Source organism: Scyliorhinus canicula, chromosome 1 (assembly GCF_902713615.1).
Source record: "Scyliorhinus canicula chromosome 1, sScyCan1.1, whole genome shotgun sequence".
NCBI classification, from domain to species: domain Eukaryota; kingdom Metazoa; phylum Chordata; class Chondrichthyes; order Carcharhiniformes; family Scyliorhinidae; genus Scyliorhinus; species Scyliorhinus canicula.
In genome coordinates this window covers 115,078,251-115,102,886 of record NC_052146.1, presented here as the reverse complement: position 1 = coordinate 115,102,886, position 24,636 = coordinate 115,078,251, and the positions used below count along the sequence as shown (strand labels likewise).

At 47.3% G+C, this 24,636-nt stretch overlaps 1 protein-coding gene across 1 annotated transcript in view; it reads right to left on the bottom strand.

The window, feature by feature from the left end:
• LOC119966495 (PR domain zinc finger protein 1-like) overlaps positions 1 to 24,636 on the bottom strand; it is a 75,524-nt gene that overhangs the window by 7,680 nt on the left and 43,208 nt on the right. Inside the window, 4 exon segments of the mRNA XM_038798279.1 lie at positions 429 to 1,495; positions 10,966 to 11,218; positions 24,463 to 24,548; positions 24,551 to 24,581. Of these exon segments, the coding sequence (XP_038654207.1) occupies positions 429 to 1,495; positions 10,966 to 11,218; positions 24,463 to 24,548; positions 24,551 to 24,581 (1,437 nt within the window).

Genomic DNA, 24,636 nt, shown 5'->3' with positions numbered 1-24,636 from the left:
ACCCCCAGGCTCCCCATCACCCCCAGCCATCCATCACCCCAGGCGCCCATTCACCTGCAGCCGCCCATCACCCCCAGCTCCCCATCACCAGCTGTTCTCCATCACCCCCGCTCCCCATTATACAACTAAATGCTAAGTGAAAGAAGAGGTACAAACATGCTGGCCAAAATGATTGGAATGGGGTGACCTAATTTTGTATACTCTTCAGAATATTTTGGAAGAATTTTTAAAGATCTCTCTGCATTATTAATTATTTTCTTGGGGGAAGGGAGGAGAAAGTGCTACACTTCATGGAAAGAGTTTCAGAGTCCTCACTATACCCCTAATGCTAGCACTGAGAAAACAAACTGAAGTTTCAGCACAGCTGTCTCTCAGTTAGAGATCGCAATCGCTGTATCTTTTGCAAATACATTATAAAGAATACATACCTTTAAGTTAGATAGCTGGCCGAACGTCTTTGAACACACGTTGCACTCATATTTGATCTTCCCATTCTGTTTCTTCAGTGGGTATGGAAGTGACTTATATCCAGGTGAATCTGCCAGGGACATCTTTGGTTTGCTCAGATTCATTGCTTCCTCACTTCCTGGAACCCAAGGAGTAGCTTTCAGTTGCACCGACAGCTCGGAGGTTATTGAGGTACCTGGCGGTGGTGAGCGGTTGAGAGGAGTTTCCTTGAGGTCCATTGCTGGGCCCGTAGGTGTGAAAGCGCTGGTGGGGGCAGGAATAAGGATACACCTTGGCTGCTCAGGAACTAGAAGCCTTTGACTTTCTTCATTAGACAGCCCGGCGGGCAGAACAGTTCGGCTCATCATGGGATGAGAGAGGCAGTCTCCACCCACAAACCCACCACAGACTGGGGCCATCCTGCCAAAAACGCTGAGGTTGTTCACATTGTTCAAACTTGCTGGACTGTTCAGGGGGTGAATACTGTTAAAACCAGGTGAATAGGTGGGCAATATAAAGCGAGGGTAGTGAGGAGAGAGGGAGCTGTATGGATACATATACTGATGTTGGATGTGGCTTGGAGGCGAGTACATTGGGTAGGAGACAAGGCCCTCAGTGTGACTGTGACGTCCATTCAAATGCAGAGGGAGTTCTTTGTGAGGTGAGGTAGTTGAGTTGGGAGATAGAACCTGAGGGCTTTGTTGAACAACAGGACTTTTTGATCTTTGGTTTGGGCTAGTTCTGTATAAGGGGCTTGTTCTGTCCAATGGCCTTTCATTGCCATTAACACCATTTATCTTTGAGCTATTTTCTTCTGGTAGAGATCTGATCACTACACCTGGATAAAGCTTTTTACTGAAGTCCATTATTTGGTCGTCTGGAGTGATGGGCGGAGTATCTCTCTCAATTATCTCCACATCCACTTTTTCTTCCTCCCTCTTTGTGTTGTTAGCATATTGTTTTTGGCCTTCTTGAATATCTTCTCTGCTCTGAGGTAGCTGGCCAGTGTATTCAGACACTAGATCCTTATATCCCTTGAGATTATGTTCTGCAAAGAAAAAAAGTACAGATTATTAATCCTACAAAATGATCACCAGAATTATTACTGACTGGTGGAGGGAGATGTAAAGAAAGACCAGGGCTCACAGTGCAATATACTGTCAAAATTGAAACAAGGCATTGAGGAGAGAAGTTCCTTAAGAAGTAATAAATGAGTGAAGCCACGCTAAAGATCTAAAAAACCACCATTGTTCAGTGGTAATACTCTCACCTCTGTGTTAGAAGTCGCAGGTTAAAGTCCCAATCCAAAGACTTGAACAAATAATTCAGGCTATTGCTTCATCGCAGTACGTAGGAAATACTGCACTCTCAATGGTGTCAACTGCTGAATAAGATGTTAAACCAAAGGCCTCCTCAGGAGGGCTTAAAGGATTCCACAGTACCATCCAAATCAAAGCAGGGAAATTCTCCCTGGAGTCCTTTATTGACCAACATCAATAAAAACAACCTATCTGGTCACTATCACACTGCTACTTGTGGGATCCTGCATATAGACTGTCATGTTTAGAGAGACAGCACTTCCAAAGTTGTTTTTGGCTACAAAGCACTTTTGAGACATTTGCAAAGCAAAGTTGAAAAATTTAACAACTTGTGGTTATTTTCAACATTGATATTATCCTGCACAGTGGGATTTTAACTCTCGGTAACCAATGGGAGCAAGATTGGTGGCTAACAATCAGGTGATTTTAATGCAAAAAAAAATGAGGGAAATTGGGTTAAAAAAACATTTATACTGTGTCATTAAACCCCCATCCTTCCCACTACTGAGCTTGATGGGTACAGCAGTTCCTCAGTTTCATATATTTTGTCACCCCAGTTCACTTGGTAACATTCTTGCCTCTGAGTCTTTAGGTGCAAACCCCACTCTACGGCTACCTTGTCACCTAGGCTGAAATAGCAATACTAGGGTGGCTGGAATATCATTACAAAACGTGGAAGTCTGCAGTCTCAAAGAATGAGATACCAGGAGGCGAGCAGCATAAGTGGAGCTGAACCCCAACTAGGAGTCAGCTCCTTCAGGAGAGGGTGGGAGGGAGTGGGGTTGGGGTTGTGGGGGGGGGGGGGGTTGGGTGGGAGTAGGTATTCAAACACTTTCAGTCACTTAGCCAGGAGCTAGAATGTGATAAAACTCTGAGTAAAAGTGTTTCTGCTTGTTTGTGCTGCTTTGCACAAAAGAAAGATTAACCGCGCTTTGATCTGTGACCAAAGATGAGCCTCCAGATAGGAGACAAGTTGAGGCAACGCACTCTGAACCAGAGCTTCCTCTTTCGCTGGCCGAATCATTTCTGAAGAGCTTCAGGTGGGTGGGGTCTTGGTGCAAGGGGCTGCCTAACTGTAGAAAGATCACAGTCATTCTGAATTGTGCTGAATCATATAATGCAACTCTGTGGAATTCAATGACTGAGGGCAGCAGGAGTGGTGGCTAAAAAACACTGACACAGGTCGTTTTAACACAGAAATGAGAGCAAGCTGAGAAAGAAAACAATTATACTGAGTCATTAAATCTCAATCCCCCACGCTCTCAACTGATAGGAGGGAGATGGATACAAGTTTTATTCAGTCTCAAAGATTTTTCTTAGGTGGGTTGAGCAAGATGATTTTGACGAGTTCATCCATCTCAGATGAGCTATCAGATTATCAGATGAACTAGAACAGTCTGTTCCACTCTCTTGTACCGCATTTACTGCACTGGATTAGTCTGTAAAGCCAAGCACCAATTGTTTTCAGGCCCGTGCCACAGGGTCTGGGGCAAAGATTTATTTCACAGCACGAAGGACTGGGCCACAAGAGCAGAGGTTCCTGAATATAGATCCTTGTACATAACTGATATGGCCCAGGGCTTTTGCCTGTGGGGGTTAATCTGGGGGTCGGAACACGGTGTACTGTTGCTGCAACCCATTAATTAGAGTGGCCTTATTGACGATTAGTTAGTATTGGAGGTATTCCTGCAAAGCATAGCTCACACTGAATTCAAAAATGATACATTGCAAAAGAGGCCATTCAGTCCTCTGGGCCTGTCCCAGTTCTTTGGTCGAGGTATCCAATTAATCCCACAAAACTCCTTCCTTTTTTCTACAACCCTGAGATTTTGTCCCCTTTAGGTATTATCCAATCCTCTTTTTTGAAGTTACTAAATCTGCTTTCATCTCTCTTTCAGCCAATACATTCCAGATCATTATAACTCACTGCAGTGGGGAGGGGCGGTGTTGGGGGGAGGGGGGGTGTTTATACCTGTTTTGAGCAGACTTTCCACTACTTCAGATTTTTCTCTTGCATGATTCAATTTTTCCTAAAAGCTTCTTGTTCAGGGGAAAACAACTCCCAGTGAGGTTCTGATCCTATACTGCTCCCGTTATCACTGCCCTGTGACAAAACCTCTGAATACCAATGGAATAGAGTGTCTGCGGCATCAACTCTGCAGATGATCCATGTTCTGTGCCTTGCACGAGATTTGTTCTTTCCAAAGCTGGAGTGAAATGAGCAGACCAGTCTTTGTAAGTCAAACAAATATGGGCTGATACCCAGTTTTGAGATCGGAATGCTGCATGAGGACAGCTGCAGTCTCAAAAACATGCCCTCAGCACTGGAGAGAATTTAGTAAGTTTGGAAGTCTATCACACCCTGTCATAGGTTACACCTTGATACAACTGCCTATCCTATCCTAACTGTACACGAGTTCCGTTCATCCATCATCCCTGTGCTTGCCAAACTGTACTGGTTCCCCATCTGGGAAAGTCTCAGTTTTAAAATATGTTTCTAATTTACAAATCAATCTGACCTTCCACCCTCCCTTGATGTGTCACCTTTCTCTAAGATCTCTGCACTCCTCCAATGCTGGACTCATGTGAATGTCCAATTTCCATCACTCCACCATTACAGGCTGTGCCCTCAGCTGCTTCAACCCCAAGCTCTCAAGTTTCCTTCCTAAACCTTTCTTCCTCACCCTTCTCAAGTGAATAGCTCCTTAAAACCTACCTCCTTGAGCAAGCATTTGGTTATCTGATCTAATGGCTCAATGTCATATTTTTGCCTGAAAATGCTCCAAGAAAATGCTTTTCAACATTACAAATGCAGTATAAATGGATGTTGCTCTGTCAGAGATTCTGTGGGATTATTTTGACTTGTCATGTTTAAATATGAGTCACTGTTTTCTCAAAGTGAGAGTCAATTCTGTCAGCTTGCTGCTGCTTACCAACTCTGCCTAACTGCCTGCCATTTATGAATCAACTCAGTTATATTTTGTTTTTCAAAAGATACGTTTTGCTTCAGTTAGAATGCAAACTGCTGAAGGCGAGCTGCAGTGGGGAACGAGGTGCTTAATTCTAGCACATCCCGTCAAATCAAACTCAGATTGAGGGGCAAAACTTTTCCCACGCTGTAAAGGTCCTATAGAGAAAACTGCCTTGATGCACTGCCAGGTGGATATAAAAGATTCCCTGGCACAGTTTCAAAGAGAAGTGGGCAGTTTCTCCCTCCTGTACGAGCCAATATTTATCCCTCAACCAACATCACAAAAAGCAGATTATTTGATCATTTAACTTGGTGCTGTTGGCAGCACTTGTGCACTAACTAGCTGCTGCCTCTCCGACAACTGCTACCTACACTTCAACGGGTTTTCATTGGTTGTAAAGCACTTTGGGACTGAGGTGGTGAAAGGTGCTAAATAAATGCAAGTCTTGGCACACAGCAAAAACTAACCGTTTAGTGATAATCTGTTCTTGAGCTGACTTTGACAGCCTACGTGGGAACTTGAGAAAATTCACATCGATGTAGTTCGAGGCACTGTTCTGTCATGCAAATTGCAGGTGGAGAAGGAATTTACAATTTGGCCTTTTTGTTCAAATAAAAGGTCAGTTTACTTTGTCACGCCTCTGCCCTGCATTAATATCTGAACAACTAGTCACAGACAGCTTAATTAACTGACACCAACTCTAGAAACACGAGTCCCATGCACAAAGGTCACCATGGGTTCAGCCCTTTCGAGCCAACCTTAGCACTGATTTCCCTCTCGAGATATTCTGCCGTTGAATAACTGAAGGCGATATTTGAGTCAATTAAAACCTCAAATTGTTTTTGGATTCTGTCGTGATGTGGAGTTGACTGACTGACATTTGACCCGGCTTTCAGTTTCACTTTGAATGTAGTGAAACTGGGGATGGTGACAGGAGGGAGAGGGACTACGCACATTACTGGAAGGGGCTAACACAGCAAATGTTGTGCATTTCTTTCTTAGCTGAAAAGACAGCACTCTGATGCGTGCCTTCTCAGTCTGTGAAATGAGCACCCTTTATTCCAAAACTAATTCTTAGTCTGTTGTTTATTTATCCAGGTTCCTCTCCCACCCTGACAGGAATTCAATCTTACTGAGGTACATTTAGTGGTCCAGGTGTATAGAGCTACAGTAATATTGGAATTTAGGCCCTCTCAACGGTTTAATCAATTGGCTATCATTTTTTGTGTCAGTTTGGAGAACAAATTGCATTCATATAGCACCTTTAGCATAGTAAAATATTCCAAAATGTTTCACTGGAGAATTATCCAACAACACTGAGTCACTTAAGGAGATGGGCAGCACGGTAGCATGGTGGTTAGCATAAATGCTTCACAGCTCCAGGGTCCCAGGTTCGATTCCCGGCTGGGTCACTGTCTGTGCAGAGTCTGCACGTCCTCCCCGTGTGTGCGTGGGTTTCCTCCGGGTGCTCCGGTTTCCTCCCACAGTCCAAAGATGTGCAGGTTAGATGGATTGGCTATGCTAAATTGCCCTTAGTGTCCTAAAAAATAAGGTTAATGGGGGATGGGGGATGGGGGGGGGGGGGTTGTTGGGTTACTGCTATAGGGTGGATACGTTGACTTGAGTAGGGTGATCATTGCTCGGCACAACATCGAGGGCTGAAGGGCCTGTTCTGTGCTGTACTGTTCTATGTTCTGTATTAGAAAAGGGTGTCAAATATTGGTCAGAGATAGGTTCGAAGGAGTGCCTTAAGGGAGGAGGGAGAGGAAACGGGGCATAAATGGTTGGGGAGGGAACTGCAGATCTGAAAGCTCAGGCAACTAAAGGCACGTACATCTGTCAATGGCAGAGCAAATGGACACACAAGAGACCAGATTTGGAGGAATGTGGAGTTTTCAGAGGATTATTGGACTGGCGAAGGTTATAGAGATAGGCAGGGGGCAAGAGCCATGGAAGACTTTTAAAACAAGCATGGGAATTTTGAAGTTGTGTCAGAGGTGCCACAGGAGTCAATATAGTTCAATGGACACACAGTAACGGGGACTTGGTGAGAGCTAGAATATGGGCTAGAAAGCGGAAACAAATATTGCCATGGTTTTTTAGGTTTTGGCAGATGGGGCATGGTAATTGAATGCGATTACCCCACCGCTCTAAGCTAACGTTAATGAGGGCACTCAACAGTGATTTGGAACAGGCAGCACATCATATTTCCCCCCTCTAAAGAGGCTCAAGCTGTACAGTGGTGCAGCCAAATTGTCCATTATTAACCAAAACCGTTTGTGATGAGCAATGAGAGAGTAAGTTACTGAGAGAAAGCAAGCTCGGCCTTACTAACACCCCAGGGTAGGGAGTGAGGGGAGTGTGAGGCCAAGTTAATTTTACAATTTGTGGCTGTAACACGTAATAGAAACCTGTTTAGCAGGACAAACACTTGTCAAACCACATTTCAAGACAAAAGAGAATTGTTACTTGTTACTCAACCAGCAACAGCAAGGCGCCAGCTCCAAAATATCACACATGAGAACACTGGGATGGGATGGAGTCAGTGCTTTCTGAGGTGTGATCAATAACCACAGGGTAAAGTGGAATTAGTCAGATTAAATGACTATAGAAAGCCAAGCAATATATTAGTCATGAAAAACGCACACACATATAAAATCACCATACTCTCAGATGGCCATAAACTGCATTCCCCTTTAAGAGGGAGAGCCGACTGGTGGGGATTTAACCTGAGGATCACCACACCTCAGGTGAGGGGGAAGGTTAAGGAGGCGGGCCTTCATGGATAACCTCAGGGGGTACGGGGATTGATCCCGCGTTGTTGACATCGCTCTGTGTCACAAACCAACTGTCCAGCCAACTGAGCTAAACCGGCGCATACAAGCATTACACACACACTAATATACACACACACACACTTTTTCATCGCCAATTTAAACACATATGCCTTTTCTCACCTCCAGTCACTCTCCCTTACTCTAGCGCTTTCCCTTAATACAGTCTCACAAGCTCTTTGCCTGTATGAATGTGAATGCTTTGGAATCAAATTCTCTGCCCACAAGTTTCAGACGTGTATCTTTGTAGCTCAGCACAAAAGGGGCGGAGGGAAGTGTGAGGTTAGACATTGCATCCAACAGTTTTAAACACAGATTCTGCTGAAAAGTTATGAGAGCTGTTCAATGTGCCCTCCAGCATACCAAGTAGAGATTGAGATATTACAATCACAACCCAGAGTCCTGGCTGCAAATTGATTAGTGGATGAAAATAAAAGGCATTCATGGTATTCTTTTCAAAAAGTGCAGCAAGTGGGAGACATCAAAAGAAAAAAGACTCACGGAGGGACGGACACAAACTGGCCCTGTTAGGAAAGACGTTAAAGCATTCGAGAGAGAACGAAAAAGATTCCCAAGAATGGTTTTAGTGATGAGAAAGTTTAGTTAAGTAGATAAATTGGAGAAGCTGTGCTGTTGTCCTTGGAGAAAAGCAGGTTGAGAGGAGAGGTGTTCAAAATCATGAGGGGCCTGCACACAGTTGATAGAGAAAAACTATTCCCATTGATGGAAGTACCACTAACAAGAGGCTTTTGGTCTCAGGTGGTTGGCAAACATTGGTGACATGCGCAGAAACTTTTTTGGACCGTGTCTGGTTAGGGTCTGGAATGCACTGTTTGGAGTGTGGTGGAGACAGATTCAATTAAGACATTCAAGGGGGAAATAGATAACTGTAAAGGAAGAATTTGCAAAGCTACAGGGGAGTGGCACTAGATGATTTGCTCCTTTGGTGAGTCAGTACTGATGTGATGGGCTGAATGGCCAGCTTCTGTGCTGTAACCACTCTGTGATCCTGCTTTGTAATTTTCGGAAATCGCCCAGCTTCCCTGCCTTGGTGAACAGTAGGCGTATTCTGATCATATATGAAAAGAAACTCACATGATCCTCCCAAAATATTTGAAGTACTTGCTCCAGAGGAAAGTACAAAGGGGAAGCTGTTTGAAAGTGCAAATAATTTTTTTAAGTAAGATCACCAATCAAACCTCAAGTTGAAAGGGAAATTTGTCACAGTCAAATCTCCTTTATCCTGCGCTGCGAAATCTGTTTTTCACCTTTCCCTGCTTGGTAGGAGGGGGACGACAAAGGAAGGAGGTCCTTCCCCGACTAAGTCGCCAGTGAATGGCACTTCTCTTTACAGGGAGTTCAAACCCAGGTTTGATGGCACACTGTTGTTATTTGATACCACCTCTACCCCTCATGCCCCAGCAGCATTGCTAGGATACAGACTTGGGACATCGCAGACGCCTGGATCACTGGAGGTACTGTTGGATGGAGGGGTGGTCGGTAGATGAGCTGGGACGAGGCATGTGTGCCCCGAAATACATCGGGGGCACGACATTTCATTCTCTCATATCCCCGTTTCAAATCTTGGTGCCAAAGGCTGCTCGCTGAGTCAGTGAGCAAACGTATTGCACCAACAGAGTTAACTTTCTGAATTACCTCAATAATGAAAGCTCATCACAATGAAGCAATTCAAATCGAACCCACTCCACACACTCAGTGATTAGGCATGTATTCCATGTCCAGTCGCTGCAAGCTGCTGCTCATTTTAAATTGCATATCCGATCAGGTCCCAGCCCTCTCTCTCTCACTCCCTCTTTCCGTCGTATCTCCCGCTTGTTAAAATTCTCAAGCCCGTTCTCCGTGGGTTTTATTTTTAATGGTTCAATTGTTCTAGGTGATGGATCATTGTCAGTGCGCCTGTTACACAGCACTGTACAGAAACTGATTGGAGTGCCGCAAAAATAAAAACTGCCCCAGCCAAAAGTCAACAATCGGCGAGAAAAGGGACAACGGCAAACACTTGAATTGGAGAGAGAGAGACACACAGAGTGGCGGAGAGAGACAGAGACAGAGAGAGAAACAAGTGGAGAGAAAGAAACAGGTGGACCCTGCTCTACCCAAGACCGCAGGAAACTACAAAAGGTCATGAATGTTTCCCAGTCCATCACACAAACCAGCCTCCCATCCATTGACTCTATCTATAATTCCCACTGCCTCAGAAAGGCAGCCAGCATAATTAAGGACCCCATGCACCCCGGACATAATCTCTTCCACCTTCTTCCGTCAGGAAAGAGATACCAAGGTTTGAGGTCACGTACCAACCGACTCAATAACAGCTTCTTCCCTACTGCCATCAGACTTTTGAATGGACCTACCTCGTTTTAAGTTGATCTTCTCTCTACACCTTGCTATAACTGTAACATTATATTCTGCAGTCTCTCCTTCCTTCCCTATGTACAGTATGCATTGTTTGTACAGCATGCAAGAAACAATACTTTTCACTGTATACTAATACATGTGACAATAATAAATCAAATCAAATGGAGAGAGGGGTGGAGAAATGGAGACAGACAGAGAGAGAGAGACAAGTGGAGAGAGAGATGGAGAGAGAGAGGTGGAGTGATGGAGAGAGACAGAGAAGAGAGAAACAAGTGGAGAGACACAGAGACAGAGAGAAACAAGTGGAGAGACACAGAGACAGAGAGAAACAAGTGGAGACAGGGAAAGAGAAACAGGTGGAGAGAGACAGAAAGAGATGGCGAGTTGGAGAGAGAAACAGAGAGAGGTGGAGATGGAGAGAGGTGGAGAGATAGACAGAGAGAGAAACAAGTGGGGAGAGAGACAGAAAGAGAAACAAGTGGAGAGAGAGAGACAAAACAGGCGGAGAGAGGTGGAGAGATGGAGAGAGAGGGAGAGAGAGAGGTGGAGAGAGAAACAGGTGGAGAGAGAGATTCAGAGACAGAGAAACAGAGACCGAGAGAGAATGAGAGAGAGAGGCAGAGAGTGGAAACCCCTACTGAAACATCCCCTCTATAACTTAACCGGGTGCTGCTAGTTCCTGGGACTATGAAGATTGTATTAAATATAGGAAGACCTGAGAGTTTGCAACTTAACAACTGCGATGATAAAGTATAAAAATATATGCATGTGCATCTTCAACAATGTAACGGCTAAGTTACTCCGATCTAACTGTAAATGCAGGGGACAGGTCACTGAGGTCCGACAGCTTGCACGGGGCTACAGTACGAGGTAAGAGGATCACTTTGAAATTACACGCTGACACATTCGACCAACGAGGTAAAAAAACACAGGAACAACCTCCACCAAACACCCCCCAGCCACCCCTCAGCCCAGCGCCCGAACAAGACAGGAAAATCAAGCAATGAGACTCACTGAGCTTTAACATCATCAGGTCACCGGTCGGAGGGTAATTCAGTCTCTCTGCAAACTCGCGGCTGTACCAGACCAGCATCTCATTGCTGGGAGGGATTGGCTTCATAGTGTAGAAGTAAATATCGGTGCCATTCTGACAGGCCACCAGGTTCTGCTCCTCCGCCGAGTGTGCGGGATTCACGTACCGCATCCAGTTACTCTTACACACGTTGTACCCGTCCAGAAAGTGATGGAGGTTCCCGGAGGAATAAACCTAGTGGTGACATTAAATGGAATCAATTTAAAAATAAAATCATGGAATTTGTTGAGGAAGGAAAGAGAATGTGAACACGACTATCGCCTGTAATTCTGATTGACTTTTTAAAAACTTTTCAATTGGATCAGAGGGAAAATAATCAAAGCAAAACGGGTTAAGCAACCTGCTCCATGTAAATCCCAAGGCTGCGCCACTTGTTTCTTTGTGTATGTTGGGGGGTGGGGGGGCAGAATCGGGAGCACAATCCTTCACACCTCCCTCTTGTCAGCGAGACTTTGCAGGTTGGACTGAAGCTGATACAATGTCATGCTAACTGAGCTATTTATCAGAGTTGTCACGTGGTAACAGTGAGCTCACTCGCTGACATCATTGTTCGGAGGGTTGGATCTTCCTGTGTGTGTGTTTCGCTCTCGCTCTTCCACCCTTGAGCTTTTACAGCCTCAGTGTCACCCCCCACACGCACACACATACCCCGAGGCATTTCTTTTCCGAGCCAAACACATTTCGTGTGTGTGTTGACAGCGAAAGTACGAGGTTTCCTTAACAGGAAGGAAAGTCACATTGCAAATGTTGGTGGCATTTCTCTCTTCTGAGTACGGGAATGGCTTTCAGACAGGGGGTTTTCATCAAGGCACAGGAACCGGCATGCTTTTGATTGTATCTGTGTGAGCTTAACCCTTTTTGCCAGTTTTGTACAACAATCTCTAAGGAAGGTTATACCACCCGATGCGACCCAGCCTTTGCTTTTTAAAACTGTTCTGGGCGCTAGTGGGCAGCTCTGTATTGGAAGATAGCTCCGATGTTGAACCAGGGGTGATTCCATACCTGCCGTTGCCACTTCCGAATGCCCAAAATTCTCTGTTGTCACCCAACACACCTTTCGTGTTCGAATTCATGTTGTTGCAATTCTGAGCTCCAAATCGATGTATCTCTATTTTCAGGATTTTCTTTCCCACTTTCCTCTCCCGAGCCCACACACACACCGACTCTCATTGAGAAACAGTACCACACACACAACCACTGATTCTCACCGGGGTACAGTATCACACACATTGATTCTCACTGGGGTACAGTTCCACACACACTGATACTCACCGGGGTACAGTATCACACACATTGATTCTCACTGAGGTACAGTTCCACACACACTGATACTCACCGGGGTACAGTATCACACACACTGATTCTCACTGGGGTACAGTTCCACACACACTGATACTCACCGGGGTACAGTTCCACACACACTGATTCTCATTGGGGTACAGTATCACACACATTGATTCTCACTGAGGTACAGTTCCACACACACTGATACTCACCGGGGTACAGTATCACACACACTGATTCTCACTGGGGTACAGTTCCACACACACTGATACTCACCGGGGTACAGTTCCACACACACTGATTCTCATTGGGGTACAGTTCCACACACACTGATACTCACCGGGGTACAGTTTCACACACACTGATACTCACCGGGGTACAGTTCCACACACACTGATTCTCATTGAGGTACAGTTCCACACACACTGATTCTCACTGGGGTACAGTTCCACACACACTGATTCTCACTGGGGTACAGTTCCCCACACACTGATTCTCACTAGGGTACAGTTCCACACACACTGATTCTCGCTGGGGTACAGTTCCACACACACTGATTCTCACCGGGGTACAGTTCCACACACACTGATTCTCACTGGGGTACAGTTCCACACACACTGATTCTCGCTGGGGTACAGTTCCACACACACTGATTCTCACTGGGGTACAGTTCCACACACACTGATTCTCACTGGGGTACAGTTTCAAACTCACTGATTCTCACTGGGGTACAGTTGCACACACACTGATTCTCACTGGGGTACAGTACCACACATACTGATTCTCACCGGGGTACAGTGTATCACACACTGATTCTCACTGGGGTACAGTTCCACACACACTGATTTTCACTGGGGTACAGATCCACACACACTGATTCTCATTGGGGTACAGTTTCACACACACTGATTCTCACTGGGATACAGTTTCACACACACTGATTTTCACTGGGGTACAGATCCACACACACTGATTCTCATTGGGGTACAGTTTCACACACACTGATTCTCACTGGGGTACAGTTCCACACACACTTATTCTCACGGGGGTACAGTTCCACACACACTGATTCTCATTGGGGTACAGTTCCACACACACTGATTCTCACTGGGGTACATTTCCACACACACTGATCCTCACCGGGGTACAGTTCAACACACACTGATTCTCACTGAGGTACAGTTCCACACACACTGATTCTCACTGAGGTACAGTTTCACACACACTGATTCTCACTGGGGTACAGTTCCACACACACTGATAGTCACCGGGGTACAGTATCACACACATTGATTCTCACTGGGGTACAGTTCCACACACACCGATACTCACCGGGGTACAGTTCCACACACATTGATTCTCACTGGGGTACAGTTCCACACACACTGATTCTCACTGGGGTACAGTTCCACACACACTGATACTCACCGGGGTACAGTTCCAAACACACTGATTCTCATTGGGGTACAGTTCCACACACACTGATACTCACCGGGGTACAGTTCCACACACACTGATACTCACCGGGGTACAGTTCCACACACACTGATTCTCATTGAGGTACAGTTCCACACACACTGATTCTCATTGGAGTACAGTTCCACACACACTGATTCTCGCTGGGGTACAGTTCCACACACACTGATTCTCGCTGGGGTACAGTTCCACACACACTGATTCTCACTGGGGTACAGTTCCACACACACTGATTCTCACTGGGGTACAGTTTCAAACACACTGATTCTCACTGGGGTACAGTTGCACACACACTGATTCTCACTGGGGTACAGTACCACACACACTGATTCTCACCGGGGTACAGTGTATCACACACTGATTCTCACTGGGGTACAGTTCCACACACACTGATTTTCACTGGGGTACAGATCCACACACACTGATTCTCATTGGGGTACAGTTTCACACACACTGATTCTCACTGGGATACAGTTTCACACACACTGATTTTCACTGGGGTTCAGATCCACACACACTGATTCTCATTGGGGTACAGTTCCACACACACTGATTCTCACTGGGGTACAGTTCCACACACACTTATTCTCACGGGGGTACAGTTCCACACACACTGATTCTCATTGGGGTACAGTTCCACACACACTGCTTCTCACTGGGGTACAGTTCCACACACACTGATTCTCACTGAGGTACAGTTCCACACACACTGATTCTCACTGAGGTACAGTTTCACACACACTGATTCTCACCGGGGTACAGTATCACACACACTGATTCTCACTGAGGTACAGTTCCACACACACTGATTTTCACTGGGGTACAGATCCACACACACTGATTCTCATTGGGGTACAGTTTCACACACACTGATTCTGACTGGGGTACAGATCCACACACACTGATTCTCATTGGGGTACAGTTTCACACACACTGATTCTCACTGGGCTACAGTTCCACACACACTGATTCTCACGGGGGTACAGTTCCACACACACTGATTCTCATTGGGGTACAGTTCCACACACACTGATTCTCACTGAGGTACAGTTCCACACACACTGATTCTCACTGAGGTACAGTTTCACACACACTGATTCTCACCGGGGTACAGTATCACACACACTGATTCTCACTGAGGTACAGTTCCACACACACTGATTCTCACTGGGGTACAGTTCCACACACACTGATTCTCACTGGGGTACAGTTCCACAGACACTGGGCACGATTCTCCGCCCCCCACGACGGGTCGGAGAATAGCGGGAGGGCCTTCCCGACATTTTTCCTGACCTCCCGATATTCTCCCCCCCCCCCCCACGCTCGCTCCCCGACACGAATCGCTGCTCGCCGTTTTTTTACGGCGAGCAGCGATTCTCCCCTAGCCGATAGGCCGTTTTCCCAGGCCTTTACGGCCGTTTTCACGAACGCCAAAACACCTGCTCTCACCGTTCGTGAAAACGGCCGCAAAGTGCCGTTCTGGGTAACCATGGCACCGATTGGCACGGCCGCACCACGGCCGTGCCAATGGTGCCATGGGCCCGCGATCGGTGGGCACCGATCGCGGGCAGCGGGTCCGAACCCCACGCACTCTTTGTTCCTCCGCCGCCCCGCTGGATCAGTCCGCAGGGGCGGCTGAGGGGCATACCGGCCCGCGCATGCGCGGGTTTCATGCATATGCGTGATGATGTCATCTGCGCATGCGTGGGTTAGAGCCATCCAATCCGCGCATGCGCGGCTGACGTCATCGTGCGCGTCAGCCGCCGTTAACTTTGGCGTGCTGGCTTAGCGAATTTCGCTAAGCCTGCGATGCCGAGGTTCACGGGGCCCTGCTGCTAGCCCCGACCGGGGAGCAGAATCGGGTCCCGGGAGGGGGTGCGGAGGCTGCTGGGAAACACGGCCGGTTTCACGGCAGCCTTCACGACTCTCCGCATTTGCGGAGAATCGCGCCCACTGTCTCTCACCGGGGTACAGTTCCACAGACACAGTCTCACACACTGATCCTCACCGGGGTACAGTTCCACACACACTGATTCTCACTGAGGTACAGTTCCACACACACTGATTCTCACTGAGGTACAGTTTCACACACACTGATTCTCACCGGGGTACAGTATCACACACACTGATTCTCACTGAGGTACATTTTCACACACACTGATTCTCACCGGGGTACAGTATCACACACACTGATTCTCACTGAGGTACATTTTCACACACACTGATTCTCACCGGGGTACAGTATCACACACACTGATTCTCACTGGGGTACAGTTCCACACACACTGATCCTCACCGGTGTACAGTTCCACACACACTGATTCTCACTGAGGTACAGTTTCACACACACTGATTCTCACTGGGGTACAGTTTCACACACACTGATTCTCACTGGGATACAGTTTCACACACACTGATTCTCACTGGGGTACAGTTCACAGACACTATCTCTCACCGGGGTACAGTTCCACAGACACTGTCTCTCACTGGGGTACAGTTCCACACACACTGTCTCTCACTGGGGTACAGTACCACACAGACTGATTCTCACTGAGGTAAAGTTTCACACACTGATTCTCACTGGGGTACAGTTTCACACACACTGATCCTCACCAGGGTACAGTTCCACACACACTGATTCTCACTGGGGTACAGTACCACACACACTGATTCTCACTGAGGTACATTTTCAGGCTCACTGATTCTCACTGGGGTACAGTTCCACACACACTGATTCTCACTGGGGAAAGCGATGCAGGAGGTCGAACAAAAATTGTCTGAGCACTAGAAGTATGTAACCATGCTGGACAGCAAGGTGGGGATGATGAACAACCACCAGAAAAGAATGCAGGAGAAGCTGGAGGACCTGGAGAACAGGTCCAGGAGGCAGAATCTCAGAATTGTTGGCCTCCCTGAAGGCAGTGAAGGATCGAATGCGCAGGCCTATGTGACGGACATGTTGGAGAAGTTTATGGGGGCTGGGGCGTTCCCTTGGCCCCTGGAATTGGACAGAGCACACAGAGCCCTCGAGAAGAAGCCCAGAGCGAACAAACCGCCGAGGGCCATGGTGGTACATTTACACCGTTTCATGGACAAGGAACATGTTTTGCGGTGGGCCACGAAGAACGGAGCAGCAAGTGGGAGAACTGTGAGTTGCGCATTTATCAGGACCTGGGAGCGGATTTGGCCAAGAGGCGAGCTGGGTTCAATCGGGCAAAAATGACCCTCTTGAAGAAGGGGCTGAAGTTTGGGAAGCTGTACCCAGCCCGCCTGTGGGTCACACATAAGGAACGGGACTTATACTTTGAAACACCAGATGAAGTATGGACTTTTATTAAAGAAATGAAGCTGGGGGCCAATTAAAAGACACTTAAGCCTTGGCGAAGTACTGTGGCACCGATTTGTGGTGCTGGATTGTACAAATTTAAGTAGCTCTATGTGAAATAATGGGCTGTGTGAATAATTAAAGGTTGATCTGTCTTGCAGGGTCCTTGTTAGAGGGGAGGTGGGCTCTGAATTTAGTTCTGCTTTTTGGGTGACTATTTTTCTAAAGTGATTGTTCCTTAACTGTTTTTTTTGGCGAATGTGATGCTTTTAAAATGTTTATTCACGTGTGTGGGGGGGGGGGGGGGCGGAGGGAGAAGAGGAGAGTACAATAGGGAGACAGACTACTTGGTGCCAGGGGCGGGAGCTATCGAGTCAGCATGGGTCAGCTGACTCTCAGAAGCGCAGTGGGGGGTGGACAGGTCGTAAGCTGGAGCTGGACTTGGGGATTGGGCTTTTAGTGTTGTTGCTGGGGGGGGGGGGGGGGGGGGGGGGGGGGGGAGGGGCGGGAGCTGCTTTGCTGACAAGGGAGGAACTGTTATTAGGGGACAAATGGGAGGTCGGGAACAGCGACAGCCCGAGTGGGGCCTCGAGCAAGCGGAGGGTGCAAGTTCGAGGCTGGCCAAAAAAAGGTGATGGCTAGTCGGCGGGGAGGGGGGGGGGGGGGGGGTGGAAGCCCCCCTGTCCAGGCTGATCCCATGAAATGTGAGGGGACAGAATGTACCGGTCAAGAGGGCTCACGTGTTCGCGCATTTGAAAGAACTGAAGGTGGACGTGGCAATGCTACAAGAGACACACCTCAACGTTACAGACCAGACGAGATTGAGGAAAGGGTGGGTAAGACAAGTGTTTCACTCAGGACTGGACTCAAAGACCAGGGGGGTAGCAATCTTGATCAGCAAACGAGTGACATTCGAGGCAGGGAGAATCGTGTCAGACAAAGGGGTAGGTACATAATGGTGAGTGGGAGGGGGTGAGAGTGGTACTTGTGAACATATATGCTCTGAATTGGGATGACGTGGAATTTATGAGGCGGATGTTAGGTAAGATCCCAGACTTAGAGGCACATAACCTGATCATGGGAGGAGACTTCAACACAGTCATTGATCCGGAATTGGACCGGTCAAAATCCAGGACAGGGAGGAGGCCGGCTGAGGCAAAGGAATTGAAGGGTTTTATGAAACAGATGGGAGGAGTAGACCCATGGAGGTTTGCACAGCCGAGGGCGAAGGAGTTTTCCTTTTTTCACATATCCACAAGGTATACTCTCGCATCAACTTTTTTGTTCTGAGCAGGGTGCTAATACTGAAGGTGGTGGATACTGAGTACTCGGCAATTGTAGTGTCGGATCATGCCCCTGGGTGGATCTACCGGTTATTGTGGAGAGAGGGCAATGCCCGCTGTGGAGACTGGATGTGGGGTTGCTGGCGGACGAGGAGGTGGGTGGGTTAACAAGTCCATCCAGAACTACCTGGAAACATGATACAGAGGAGGTCTCTGCATCAACGGTCTGGGAAGCTTTGAAGGCAGTAGTCAGAGGGGAATTAATCTTGATACAGGCACACAGAGAAACGGTGGAATGGGCTGAGAAGGACAGGTTAGTGGAGGAGATACTCCAGATGGATAGGAGATACTCGGAGGCCCCGGACACGGGGCTACTGAGGGAGCGGCAGAGGTTACAGGTGGAGTTTGGGCTGTTGACCACAGGGAAAGCAGTGGAACAGTTGAGGAAGGCAAGGGGGCGATCTATGAGTACGGGGAAAAGGCAAGCAGAATGTTAGCGCACCAGCTCAGGAAAACAGAGGTGGCCTGGGAGGGAAGTAAAGTAAAGAGTAGAGACAGTAATACTGTCATGGACCCAGGTGTGGTGAATGAGGTGTTTAAGGACTTTTATAGTGAATTATATGAGTTGGAACCCCTGGCTGGGGTGGAGGGGATGAGGCAATTTCTGGATCAGTTGAGGTTCCCGAGGGTGGAGGAGGACCTGGTGGAGGGGCTGGGAGCCCCAATTGAGATTGAGGAAATAATCAAGGGGCTGGAGGGCCTGCAGTCGGGTAAGGCCCCGGGGCTTGATGGCTACCCGGTGGAATTCAAAAGAAGTTTTCAGAGATATTGAGCCCACTGCTGGTGAGGACATTTAATGAAGCAAGAGAGAAGGGAGTCCTCCGCCGAACAGTGTTGCAGGCCTCGATTTCATTGATCTTAAAACAGGAGAAGGATCCAGAGCAATGCGGGTCACACAGGCTGATTTCTCTACTGAATGGGATACTGCATGGGAGTGTGCCGTGGGTGGTGGGAGGGGTGCTGGGTATGGTGGAGGAGTGGACTGGGTTGTCTCGGAGGGAACGGTCTCTGCTTTGACAAAGCTTTGTTAATTTGTTAGCTCATGATACAGAATCTTCAGGCTTTGACAAAGAGTCATCGGACTCGAAATATTAGCTCTTTTCTCTCCCTACAGATGCTGCCAGACTTGCTGAGATTTTCCAGCATACTGAATGTTGACGCCAAACTGCTGGCTAAGATACTGGCCACAAGGATAGAGGACTGTGTCCTGGGGGTGATGGGGAAGACCAGACAGGATTTGTTAAGGGCAGGCAACTCAAGGCCAATATTCAAAGACTTCTGAATGAGGTGTGCCTTCAATTCCGCAGGTGCTATAAACATAGTTGCTGAGTGCTGGCAACCTTTTTGAGCCCCATGGCTGTCCATTCTAACCTCAGCCATATGCAGACATGAGTACTTTCCAGTTGGGGTTGGAGCCTGCTGGGTGATTGGATAATGATCAGGAGGAGGAAGCATGGCTGATTTCCTCCCCAACCCACTCCTCCTCGCAGTCCCAGACTAGGAGTACAGAGGCCTTTTGGGACACTGACAGCACAGCAGGTAACAAACCAGAGTCTTTAGCCGCCCAGATGTTAGTCAAGGAAAGGCCACTATTCAGAAAATATTTGGCAGAATTGTAAAGATTTAACTATCAGTGTTTGGGTTTAAGAGCAGAGGTTTCTTTTGCAGGGCCCTGGTCCTGTCATTGCAAGACACCTAATACCATGACACACATTCTCAAGGAGTCTGAGATTAAGGAATTACCCGTGAAATATTTGCTTTTAAAATGAGGGACATCAGCTATTGCAAAGAAGAGCAATAGAGTGACAGAATAGAAAGCAGAGAGGGTGATGGGGCACCACACTTTGATTTAGTAAGCTCAGTACCCCAGTACCTAATGGGAATGTGAGTCAACCCCTGCAATATAGCAGAAGATCCTACCTTTCCAGTCACCACCAATAAACTCAGCCTGATTTTGATTCTTGTATTCAAGTTTCGTATTGTCAAAGCAAAACCACAATTTGTTTCCCTCTATTTACTCTTAAGGTAGCAATTTCACCATTATTCCTGACACAAACGTCACTAGAATTTTTGGGGATTTGAAGTGTTCCTGGTCAACTTTCCCTTCAAGCTATCTGTGCACATTGCTGTGCCTATCTCAATCAGTACACTAATTTGTTTTGAAAACTGAAAGAGATCAGAGAATGACTGCATCAAAGCACGTGCGGATATTCCCTCAACTGGGGTTATTTTTAGTGTTTACTCAATTCCCGCAGAATATTCCGGGATTTTAAAAATTGTTTATCGTCCCCACCCCCGACCTAAAGAGGCCCGAAACCCGATTTAGAGTAGAGAGTATCGCGGGAGGGCAGAATTGGGTGGAGGGGGAAGGGGTGCTTTCGAGTGTGATGCCCCACGCAGTCAAATAATCGGCCGCCACTCGCCGTCCAGAATCGCCCACGTGAGGAACGGCTACCAAGGCGGGGTATCGGAGGGAGTCACAAGGTCTGTGCACAAGACCCGAAGGTTAATGGCGGGATTAAAGGAAGAGGAGGAAGCGAAAATTGCAACACAACCGCAATTCTGAAATACCTAAATTTCTTAGGGACTAAAACACTGAGTGCGTGGATGGTCTCGAAACTGGAAGCGACTGTCTGTGACGTTGTGTATAAATGCTTAACGGATCGTATCGAAATGCTCAGTGCTGGTGTTATTAATGGAGAATAATTGCATTAACACCCCCGTTAAAGTCGAGAGAAATTCGATACAAGCGCTTCTAAACAAGTGGACAATTGAATCCCTATAGCCTATATATCCCTTAGCCCTATAGCCTAAGGAGTGTGCCTAGGTAAAGGTACTCTTTCAGAGGGTTGGTGCAGACTCGATAGGCCGAATGGCCCTCCTTCTGCTCCGTTGGGATTCTAGTAAAAAATTAAGGAGTGCCTTTCCAAGAAAGCTATTAAAAAGCTTGGACCTATAAGTGGGACCAAAAAGTAACAGTGTGGGTCAAACGGGGGCCAAATCCTATCAAAATCACAGGGGCTTGTTTTTGTTTAATCAGACACACAGGTAGAACTTTCTTGGCGATAATCCCCAGACTGTCAGCAGAGGGCAGTCATCCGAAATGCGAGTGAGCTGGATCATAGATTCATAATCAGCGAATCTTACAGCACAGGGAGAGGCCACCTGAGCCAACTCTTTGAACGGGTTGCCCGATGAAGTCCCACATCCAAACTTCCACCACCCACTTTCCGTCCCCCTCCACCAACTCTGAACCAATTATGCAGGACCAATTACTGCTCCCCCCCCCCCCCCCCCCGAGCTGAACCAGCCTCCTTGAGAAGACATTCCTCCTCATTTTCCCTCTGGCTCCTTTGGTCAATTATTTTCAATGTATGAGCCTTGGTCACTAACCCACTTCCTGAGCCGCCCTATCAACACCCCGGATAGCTTTGAAAACATTTCAGCCTTCTCTGTTCCAAGGCGAACAGTTTCAACTTTCCCAATGTTTTATATTCAGTCATGGAGTGTGCACGTCTCTGGCAAGCTCAGCGGTTGTTGTCCGCCCCTAATGATCCTCAAGAAGGGCATGTTTTGCAATAAAGAGGAACTGACACTGAAATTGAAAACAAAACTTCCATTGAGTCAGACATGAAAGGCAGCCAGTTGTGTGTTTTGTGCGTCTGTGTCTGTTTATCTTCCTATCCTACAGGATGCCGGAGGTGTAATGGGTGTGAGTTGTACAGTTCTTACTCTTTCAAGGTTAATGTAATGAAACTTGAAAAGTCCCTCCCCCAACCCTGGTTTTAGTTTGTTGATCTCATCGAGCCACCACCTTGCAAATCAAGGTGAGCTGTACTCACTAATTCCTGCTTGTGGAGAACTGACAGCATTTCCCCATGTGACTGCGCCCGCCTTCTGTTGCTGCACTGAATTCTCAGTCTATAATGTTGTCACCATTCATCATGCAATTAATTTCTAGGAACAGGAAAAGGATCAGGAATCTCATTAAGCCTCAGATATATCTCACCACATCCCTGGGTCCCTCCACCCTGCCCCTCCCTGACCCTTCGTCCCTCCATCTCTCCTGGCCCCTCAGCCCCTCCCTGTTTCTCGGTCCCTCCATCCCTCCCTGTCCCTCAACCCCTCCCTGCCCCTTGGTCTGACCTCCCCTCCCTGCCGCTTGGTCCCATCTTCCCCTTAAAGCCTTGAAGAGTATTCACCACATGAAGAGACATGTGAAAGAAAACACTTGTGTGGAGTGGGAGGTTACAGCTGTGAGTCTCTTGTCTCCACTGCAGTTTGAAGACCATTGTCAGGTCCTCCCTCCCAATCACTTTCCACTTCTACTGGTTGCCCCTCCCTGCCAGTCATTTTTCCCCATTCCCAGGACTAACCTACAAGTGACAGGACCTGGAACTAAAATCCTCTTCACCAGGGAACTCATGTAAATTGGACCCAATGTTTGGTGTCCCTCATTTGTTCCCTGCCCATGTTAGCAAATCTATTTTCCGGGCGCTATATAGCCCTATGCCACTGCTAATATCAGTGAGGGACTGAAGGATGAAGTGTTGGAATACTGATCCCATCCAAGTGGGTGTCTGTTGCAGGCTGATAAAATCATGGCCAGCTGTCTTTCTGAAGCTGTGTCACAGAGGCAGCACTGGTGCTATCAGACCTGCTGAGTATTTCCAACACTTGCTGTTTTTAACATCACAGAGCAGAAATGAGTGGACACACCAGGTTCCTCATCTTTGGTCTGAGCAGCAATGCCTAGAGAGGAGCTTTGCACTGCCCGAGCCACCTTCCAGCAAAAGGGGAGGATGCTTTCATCGCAATCATGTCAGAGCGATATCTGCCAAATCCCAGTTATGTAAAGCATTGGAGTTTCTAGCTGGGCCCAGCTAGAGTACGCGAGCCTGAGCTTTGTTGACTGTACATTGCTGAATTCAGCATCTCCGAGATGACAATGTCAGGCCCACTCCACCCACCCTCTTGCCAGCCTCCTTCTCACTCCAGGAACAAATCCAACTGTCTCTCCACCCCCATTTGCTCTATAATTATCATTGATAATTTATTCCACAAATGACTTGGAGTGAGAAATTTCCCCTGACTTTCCTTCTTACTCACTTCCTCATTTTTAATCTGTAACACTAGGATTTGAACTTTCACCACACTGTATGTGCCCAGCTCAGCCATGTCAAAAACCCTTCAGAACCACAAAACCTCAAGTAGCTCCTCTCAAATCACCTCCGTGCAAAAAGAGTAATCTCAATTTCCTTAACAGTCTTCATGACTACCAATTACTGTTTCCAGGGATCATTTTAATTGCTCCCCTCTGGACCCTTTCAAAGCCCAAAACGTTTGTCTAGTGATCTGGAATTCAAATTTGACCACGGTGTTCCAGATGATTTCTGAGCAGCACCTCATACAATATATCATGTGCTCTGCCCCTCTGTTGCTATCTCATTTGCCGAGGGAGCGTGCAATCGGTTTCGTAGACCTGTCTATAACAGCATCAGTCATGGCTCAGTCCATAACTGAATCAGAAGATTATGGGCTTAAAATCCCACCCCAGAGACTTGACCTAGTCAAGACTGACACCCGAGTGCAGTACTGAGGATGTGTTGCACCGTCAGAGATGCTATATTTTGGAGATGTTCAAAATAAGGCCTTGTTTACTCTCTCAAGTGAATGTAAAAGATTTGCAACACTATTATGAGGAGCAGGAGTGTTCTCCCTGGTATGCTGCCAATATTTGTACAATATCTAAGACAGATTAGCTAACCATTGTCACCTGCTGCTTTGGGAGCTTGCCATGTGCTAATGGCTACTGCGCTTCCTGCGTTACAACAGCGGCTATACTTCAAAGCAGCATTGGCTGTGCAGAGTTTTCAGACATCATGACGTTGAGAAGGCGTTATTTGAATGCAAGTCCTTTCCACTCTTTAATGGAGGTGTGAATATACAAGTGCCTGGTCAGCTTCTGCCAATGGCCTTGACTAACTTACCCTCCAGAATACTTTCTGTTTATGTTCTTTGGGACATTGTCCTTTGGTGTAGATATCCCCAACCAATGGCCCGAAACGTGTCCCTTGGGGATGTATTCCCTGCTAATTACTCCAATCACCTATGGGTAGAAAGAGAAAGCATTGGTCAGAAACTATGTGCTCGTCCAAGTCCCG